At 35.2% G+C, this 9,288-nt stretch overlaps 1 protein-coding gene across 1 annotated transcript in view; it reads right to left on the bottom strand.

Moving 5' to 3' along the window:
* Nucleotides 1-4,738: 4,738 nt before the first annotated feature.
* LOC120774475 (GAS2-like protein pickled eggs) overlaps nt 4,739-9,288 on the bottom strand; it is an 88,771-nt gene continuing 84,221 nt past the window's right edge. The window contains exons 7-8 of the mRNA XM_040104132.1: nt 6,907-7,550; nt 4,739-6,836 (exon numbers count right to left, since the gene is read on the bottom strand). Of these exons, the coding sequence (XP_039960066.1) occupies nt 5,611-6,836; nt 6,907-7,550 (1,870 nt within the window). The 3' untranslated portion in view covers nt 4,739-5,610. The remainder of the gene's footprint in view (nt 6,837-6,906; nt 7,551-9,288) is intronic.

Below are 9,288 nucleotides of genomic sequence, written 5' to 3'. Positions count from 1 at the left end.
AGTATTAGTAATAACTTTAATCTCTAGAAAAAGTGGGTACAAATATATGTTTCTAATCTGTAAGTTTTTAATAGGAAAGTTTAATCAAAAGTATATCTATATTTGGGTAATTCCAAAAGTTCTGAGATTCCAAACAAGTCGTGGTCACTGACCAATGCATTGAAAGCATAATCCCTGAAACTAACACATACGCACTGTGTGACTCGCAAGTCCTTTGTTGTAGGAAAGGGATAACATGTACACAAGAGTTTTGGTTAGAATTGACAATTGGGCTTAAAGAAACTCATAGAAACTTTAACAGAAATTTCTGATAGCGTTATTGGTTAATTGACCTGCCATTTAACCGACAGCATTCAGGGTATTAAAGTATGAGATAATGTAAACAATAAAATTGTTGCTGATTAATTTTTTCGGTAAGTGAAAGTTTAAATTCTATAAGAATATCTATGTACATATATGAAGGTAATGCTAAAAGTAGTAAAGTAATGTAAAAAAGAAAAAGAGATTCTTCTGTTCATGTCACAAAAAGGTTTAAGAAAACATTAGTTTAAAATGTAATAAAAAAAATTGTATTTTAATTTTTGACAGTTATTCACGATGGTGTAACTGGTCAAAAATGAGTACAACGAAACTTGGTAGTATGGAAGTTAGCGATTATACCACTCTAATAAGGTACTATCTTGTATGCATTCTCTGAAGATGATAGCGTCATAAGTATGTATATTAATTCTATATAAAGCTTTTATATATACTTTATAGGATTTCCGTTTCCTTTTGGGTGTTACAAACTTCATGGTAAACTTGTTGTTGTATTGGGTACCTAATTCCCGTTAGGATAGTAAGGATTAGATAAGTTGTCGTCGACGTCATCCAACGGTAGGCTCAAGAAACGTGCTGTTTTGACGGGGTCAGACCAAAGGGAGAAGGGTGTCAGATGAGTGGGGTTAGTGGGGCATTGCACGCTGGACATATAATATATATGTCGGGGTCTAATCTGGATAAGTCGGAGTTTAACCTGCTACAGTATTCAGAACGAAGCTGAGCAAGGGCCACTCTCGTTTCCCGCGGCAACTCGAGCTATTCGTCTGCAATGGGTGGCGGTTTGACTCCACGCCATTCGCTGAGAGAGAGTCGATGAAGATTTTGATGGCTCCACTGTGAATGGCGGCCAGTGCTTGTCGGAAGTTAGTTGTGACCGAAATCTGGTCAAGTCCAGTTTGTGAATATGGTCGCTTTGGATTTAGTGGGGGAGATTGTTAAGTTCCGTACAGTGAGAAAGCAAGAAAGGTCGGAGAGATAGCCGTTTACCTTCGAGCACATGTCATCGATTCCTTTGCCCAAATGTCAATATCGTGCAATCATCAGCGTACGAGGTGATAGAAATTCCCTCTGGTGGCCGCGGGAGTTTCGTGATGTAGAAGTTGAACAATAACGTGGAGAGGACACCACTCTGTGGAACCCCTGGTTTAATTCTTCTCAGTTTTGAGTTTTTACCTCGAAATGGAAGGGATGATTGATGACCGCACAGATAGTTCATAGTCCACCTCTTCAGTCCTGGAGGAGGCGTCCAACGAGAATTGTTCTCTCGCAGGGTAGTTCCTGGTTCGGCCACGAACTATCTGGGGGTTTACGACGCTAAAGGCGGAGGTGGTATTTTTCGGAAGCCATGCAGCTGGTTTGGTAGGCTCAGGTGGTTTGTGAAAGTCGGGGGGAGCAAGTACACTTCAATTCTGGCAAACTTAATCATTCTTAACCATGTCCTGTACAGGGTATAAAAACACTTTCTCATAATAAAACGATTTTTTGTTTGTTTTTAATTATAGTTTTTTTTATTTATTTATGTTTATTTTTACTGTTATAATGTATCAACCAGTGTAATTTGCTTAAACTATATAGTACAATTAAAATTTCAATTTCAACGAATTGAAACAATTGTAAACGCCTACATGCATACACACTCAGGCGGGTATGCAGCATGCACAATTAATAAATTTTAGATGCATTTAAAATACATTAGTTCATATGATTTTGATATACACACACATTGAAAGTAATAACGGAGTTGTATAATTGTACACTTATTACTTAATGCGAAACAAAGTTAAATAACATGAAAAGATTTGTATGTAATAATAAACAAAAAATTAAATAATTAGCATGGTACATCCATATTTTGGTACGTATACCCTAGGTTCTTAAGTATAAATTGAATTTTTAATTCCATTTTTCTTTAAACTTAATTTTTATTAACAATTCAATATAGTTTAATGCAAAGGCAGACATACATACAGGGTTGTATAGTAAATGTATGTATGCATATACATAATTACAAATCTATGGATTTGAGAAAAATGGATTAAGAAGAGAAGAAAAAATATTTTTTTACAAATTATATACAATCCATTTTTAAGTTTATGATAGTTTTACAGTGTTGCCCATAACTTGTATGTTTGTGGTGAGATTATTGCTAGGTATTTTTTATATCTGCTATAAATATTTAAAATGTCGGCTTAGCATGTCTGCGCTCAAAATCAAATAATAGTGAAAGTAATATACATACATATTATTCGATAGTAAACAAAAATATGCTTCGAGTTTATCAAAAAGAAAAGAAAATAATAATAATAAAAATATAAAAAAAAGAATAATAGTAATAAAAAGTGAAAAAAAAATTGTTTTAATAAATGTTTTGTAAAAAATTATGCATATTTAGCATTTATATATTATTTTAGTGGGCGCAATATAGCAGACCAGCGAGAGCTATAGGTATGTTCTCGCATTTAGTTAGAGCTACTGAAAGTTATGTGTTTGGGATTTGACAAAATTTTTTTTTTTATTTTACATTTACATATTAACTGGATAGTATAGCTAGATAGCTAGATTCTTGATAACTAATAAATTTATAAATTATATTTTATTTCATTTAGTACAATAAAATAGTTGATATGCCTTTGGATAAAAGTCCGCGGCACAAAGCACCAATTTACTTCGCTTGCAATAAATGTGATTATGTTTTGGATTTACGTGTTTACACACATATACATATGTATGTATGTATTTACATAGACAGAAGTACAAAAGCATATTTGTTAAGTTATATATAATTAATTTTATATTATATATAATGTATGTGTGTAGTATATACTAACAGTTATTTTATTCGTGTTTTTAAACATACGCTTCGGAAAAAGGACGATCTTCGGTGCTCGAAATTTTAGTTGCAATAATTTTCACTAAAATTGTAGGAATTTGTTTCCATCAAAATATTTTTTTTCAACGCAAAAAGTGTAAGTAGGTATTTGCTTATAAAAATATTTTTTTTCCAACTGAAAAAACTTTTAACAAAAGTGTTTATGATTTTTTTAGTTGTTAAAGGCCTTTAAATGAAAATTATGTTTGAAAAAAATCGAATCCTTCCTATAAATGCATATACACATATTGCAACTAAGACTATTTAAACGCGTATTAAACAAAAAAAAATAAATTATTACGAGTACTTCATCAAATACACAAATACCTCTCGTATATGCCGCTATTATGACGTATTTACTCAATATCGAGCTTTTTATATTTAATTCACTAAGCATATTCACAATAAATCATTAATTGTTACTTTGTGGCGCGTGCATTCATGCAAAGTCCTTACGACAAAGCAAAAATTATAAACTTTTTCAGCAACTTCACTTAATAAGCATACCTACAAACATACCTGCAGTTACTTTTATGCATATACATATATATACATATACATATTTCATTGATTCGCAATTGCGCATGTGTCTGTGTGAATTTACAAAAATATTTACCATTACTTATTATTCATTTAATAATTGCTTTTTGCTTCCTCTATATTTGGTTGTAAAAACTTCTAGAAAACTATTTTTTATTTTATTTAAAATCTATTCATTTATATAAGTATGTATGTATGCCCACTACTGGCTTTAAAATTGCACTCACTGTGCTGTCATTATATAAATTGGATTAAGAGTCTTAAACTTTATGTGACTACAATTTAAAAAAGCTTTGTAAATTTTGAGGTTACCATGATCCGGATTGTTTTCTTTACGTTACGTTACATATTTTGGATTTTCTTATGTTATTTGCATTTTTTGTTACTACGTATAAGGAATTGGTGTTTAATATGATTTAGAATTTAAATGGATGAGCGATGTTGTATGCAGTTATTATTGTATATTTTTATTTTTTATTTATTTTTTAATATTTTATTTTAGTAATCTCATTTGCGGTCAGAAAAAGTGCTTATTTGTGATATATTTTTGTTTTATGCCACTGTATACTTATATATGTATACATGGTATATACATATGTATGCGTTTACGAGTATTTTTTAGTTTTTTTTCGGTATAAAATAGCCGACTTCATGTTCTATGCACTCACTTTAAGCGAATTCACAACAAACACCATATTTATTATTCGAATAAGGAAGACAAAGTACTCAATAATAAAAAACTAAAAGAAAAATAAATATTATAAAAAGTAATAATAAAAAAACTGAAATTAAACAATAAAATAAATAAATAAAAAATATATACATACATATGTACATATATGCATGTTCATACATATTTAAGTCTCTATTATAATCTTCTATTATTGTAAAAAGTAAATTAAAATATAAATTAAATATAAATTAATTTGAGAGCCTCTATTTTTTGCTCCTTGAATTTGTTGTGAAATCCGCATAGAACATTTTTACAATAATTCTCATTTTTATTACAAATTATTGCCGTTAATTGTCAGTTTCAAGCTGTCAGTGCTAAGCTCCTGGAAAACTATTAATTCCGCTGTGGCAGATCCCGTTGGTTTATGCTAATTGTGACTGGTTTAGTTAAAGAAAATACTGTATTCAACATGTGTTTGTAAATTATTTTTGGTATACATACATATATGTTTATATTTTAGGCATTTGTGACAGTTATATATTTTTATATAATATACTAGTACAATATATGGTATGTACAATTAGTGCGAACGCTTCAACAAAAGAAAGTATTTTCATTAATTTTTATAAAATTTTGAAATTAACTTTTTTTGATTTTAATAGTGTTTTACTTGTCATAATTGCACATCACTGACGTGAGAAAAGCTTTTTCTTCAAAAATCTCCGCGATAAGTACACGCCGTGGCGTACGCATTGCTAATAAAACATAACATAGAAGTACGGCTAAGCGTTTTATTCACGCAAACAAAAGCGGAATTCATATAAAAAATTACAGTTACCTTTACTGTCCGTTGTTAGAAGAGCTTTGAATAAAAAAAAAACAAAAATAAAAACCGAAATTGTGCAGTAATAAAATTAATGTCATATAAAAATTAGTTTCGTATAAAAATTATCATTAAACTTTTTTCGGTTGCCATAACCAGAAAAAAAATATTACTTTCCATTTTAAAATTTCACACTACAGCTTAGAAAATTATAAAACTACCTACAGACATACATAATTAACGTTAACGGGTAAAATGCTTGGCTGCATTGGGTACTTCCTCGACCAGCACTACTCCAAACACTTCTTACACTTGTCTTTTTCGTTGCTGCAACATTATTGCCCTCTGCTGTATGCGCAGCCTGGCGGGCATTTGCATCGTGTGTTAGTACAGCTCGGTGTGTTGTCGTGTCGGTGCTGGAATTTTGGATAAACCGCGATCGCGTCGCGGCGAAACAATGACCGAAGCCACCTCGCGCGATTGTGTGCTCTCTGTGGAGGAGGCGGCCGAGCTGCGTTTCGAGAGACTTTTTGTGGGTGGTGAACAACTGTTGGAACGCTCCAGATTGCCATTGCTGTGCACCCAGGCTGATGTGAAGTCCTCGTAGACGGGCTTCTTATTGTTGCTGTTGCCGCCAGCTGGTGTTCTGGCATTTGTGACGCTGCCATTGGGCGCATTGCTGTTGCTGGAATAGCGTGAGAGTAATACTTTCATTTTTTCTAGAATTTGTGCATCATTTTTGGCGCTGCTGGCCGCTTCGAGTAGTTGTTGCGCCAATGGTGACGTATTGTAGTTCTTTACCGGCGAGGTGGTAAGTGAGGCCGTGCAACCGCGTACGCGACGTCCATTGCTGTCGTAAAGTATCTGAGAGGAGCGTGTGCGTGTGTTACGTTCGAAGGCATTGCCGCTGCTGGGTGTTGCGGCACCATTGTGCGCGGTGAAGGTGTCGGCATTGAGTGTCGGGCGCTTTTTGCCGGCTGCGGCGCGTCCACTCCAAGTGTTTGTGACCTCACGCACGGGTGGCGTTGTTGATTTACGCGTCGCGGCTGCGGCGGATACATTGTCACTATTCCTGTTGATTTCGGTGGCCGGACGACGTACGGAACGGTAAACGGGCTGTTTGCGGTTGAATACCGGCAGGCCGGTACGCGTCGAAATGTCCTGCATGCTGGCGCTGCTGCAATTGCTGTTGTCGAGACTACGTCGGCGCGGCGCTACTGGCGAGCGTGGTATTTTACTACTTTTACCCACATTATTATCTTTTGGTTCCTTACTCGTTGCGACACTGTTATCGGTAACATCATCGCCGCCGAAAATCTTGTTGGAAAATCCAGTTTTGCGCAAACCCGTGGCATTTGCCACATCAACAGTGATTTCATCGTCGGTTATAAAGATTCCTGATCGTTCGAAATTATCTGCCAGATTGATTTGCGTAAAATTTTGTGCCGGTGTGGTGAGTACAGCTGGCAGTGACTGCGGTCCAGCATCAATATTCAGCTCCATAGGTGTGCTGTTAAAATCGGAGCCAAGTATGTCGACTGCCTTGTTAGATATGGTCAAATCATCGACTGGTGATAGTTGTGAATCACTGGAGGTCTGATCAAGACGCGCTGAAATGTAATTAATAACGAATATTAGACTCAAGTTAAGTTCATGTAATATGTGTGGGGTTCATCTTACCATTACTTTCAGCGTCCTCCACCGAAGCCTGACTGTGCAGTGACTCACGCTTTTGGGCATTTGATTGTATCACACCCAGACTACGATAGCCCTCATCGCTGATTTCACTGCCATTGTCACTGATATTTTCGAATTTATTGTTTGTGCCATTTGTGCTGGCATCCGTGTTGCCGGTTCCCACTTGCGTAACGGCATTCTCAGTTTGTCCAGCCGTATAGTTGAGTCCATCAAATTGTATATGATTGCCCACGGTTTCACTGCAAATTGGCAAGGATTTGGGACCACTACCGTTACTTGAATCCAACGAGCTCTGCTTCTTACGCATATCAATAAGTCGGCGCGGGCTGGGCGACATGGAACGACGTGCTAAATTTGGTGAAGGCGACAATGTTGCAGCACCATTTGTGCCATTTGCTGTTAAAAGTTTTTCTCCAACAGCGCCATCTGTTGCATTCGCAGTATTGTGGTGATTAAGAAACTTACGTTGAGGCGTGGGACTGCGACTGATTTGCTTATTATTATTGCCGAAATTGGGTGACAAATTGTAAGAGTTATTGTTGGAAATGGGCGATGATGTTGCGGATCCATTGCCGGCAGCCTGATTGTTGAAGTTGGAAATAATTTTACGCGTAGACGGCGGTGAGCTGGAAAATGTAAAACAAAATATTTAAATAACCTTTATTGAAGAAAGTCTGATGTGTATTAGTAAATGGTACTTATGTGTAGTTAAATTGATAGTTGATTAGATATAGTCAGTGTTTTATACATATACTATATCAAGCCCTAACAAACCAGGAAGTAACTGAATTATGTATTTTCTGTGTTAAAAGATTTTTCAAAAGAATTTTCAATGGCTCATTGCGGTCGCTTTATAATTCCTTCTATCAAAGTGAATAACTGTGAAATTATGCAAGCGGCATGCTTCAATAAATATCAACTCGTTGATTAATTTTCTAACCGAGCAATCTAGAATACTTAATAGTTACAAGCCCTTAAGACGAGTCGACTGATTGTTATATTCTTTTGAAGTTAACCGCTTTGGGAATATAGAAATATGTACAATAATCTTTGCCATGATCGTCAACAAAAGGGGGTTTCTCTTCCGAAGCTGTTGTTTAGTTTTGACTCTGATCTCCACTTCATTGGAAAGACCAGGTGGAGAAGGACCTGGCTTTGTTTAGAATCTCTAATTGGCGTCACATTGCGAAAAGAATAAGCGACTGGTGCGCTGTTGTTAACTCGGCTATCACCGTGTCTACGGCAGTAAAGAAAAAGAAGTACAATGATCTTCGATGACTTCCAAATTGAATTAGTATATTTTTTATTTAGTATACATTGCTCTTTTCGGGAGTTCGTATAAAGAAATAACAGTTTTTATGCCAATAAATACTAGAGGCATCGTTAGGTTACTAAATAAATATTTAGATTTTGATCGATCCGAACATTTTGTTCATAGATTGTGACATTGCTCTTGTCAATAATTTATGCCAAATTTAGTGAAGATAATTTGTCAAATACTAAATAAGTCTTGCCTAAGGAGATTTCATTTTGATCGATCAGTTTGTATGGCACTTATATGCTATAGTGGTCCGAAGTCGACGGTTCCGACAAATGAGAGTAATGGACGTGTGCAAAATTTCAGATCGATATCTCAAGAACAATACAGACAGACGGACATACATAACTATTATAAATCGACCCATTTATATATACCTACATACTTTACAGAGTCTACGACGTTTCCTTCTGGGGCTTCAAATAATACCCTATCCGGGTTATAATTTCTCTTATTATTACTTTTAGCGTTCAAACTACTATTATATCACAGTTATTGTTGTCAACATTCTTATTGTAATAGAATTGCGAATTGTGACATTTGTTGTTGACAGGAGCGCTACGCGCCTACCTCACCGGAGCAATAATCAACTTGACACATTCCAGCGCAATCGAGCAGTTGTCAATGCAAATTACGATTATTGCATGTAGAATTTATGCCTTTTTAACAATAAAACATTTAATACACGAACAAACTTACAAACATAAACAAAGCGGCTGTCAACACAAGAGCTGAGCTCAGTTCGAAAGTATTGTAAGAAAAGAAGTGCAAGAAACATAAAGGGGAAAGCGACAGCTGTCAAATTTATAAAATTTAAAATACACATACATATTTTTATAGAGACAGTTACTTAGTGTAGAATGTGGCAAGTGTATGGCGGAGGAATTGCAATTAGCTAGTGTCGCCAACATAAATCTATTACTTTTCACAGATACGGCGGCAATACATGAAATATCGTCAAAGCTAAGTAGCGCCGTATTCTATTGGTTTAAACTTTATTACTGACACCTGACATATGAACAGAAAGCAAACCATTCGTGGAGGAA

This window comes from Bactrocera tryoni, chromosome 4, assembly GCF_016617805.1.
Source record: "Bactrocera tryoni isolate S06 chromosome 4, CSIRO_BtryS06_freeze2, whole genome shotgun sequence".
NCBI classification, from domain to species: domain Eukaryota; kingdom Metazoa; phylum Arthropoda; class Insecta; order Diptera; family Tephritidae; genus Bactrocera; species Bactrocera tryoni.
This window is presented reverse-complemented; position numbering and strand designations above follow the sequence as displayed.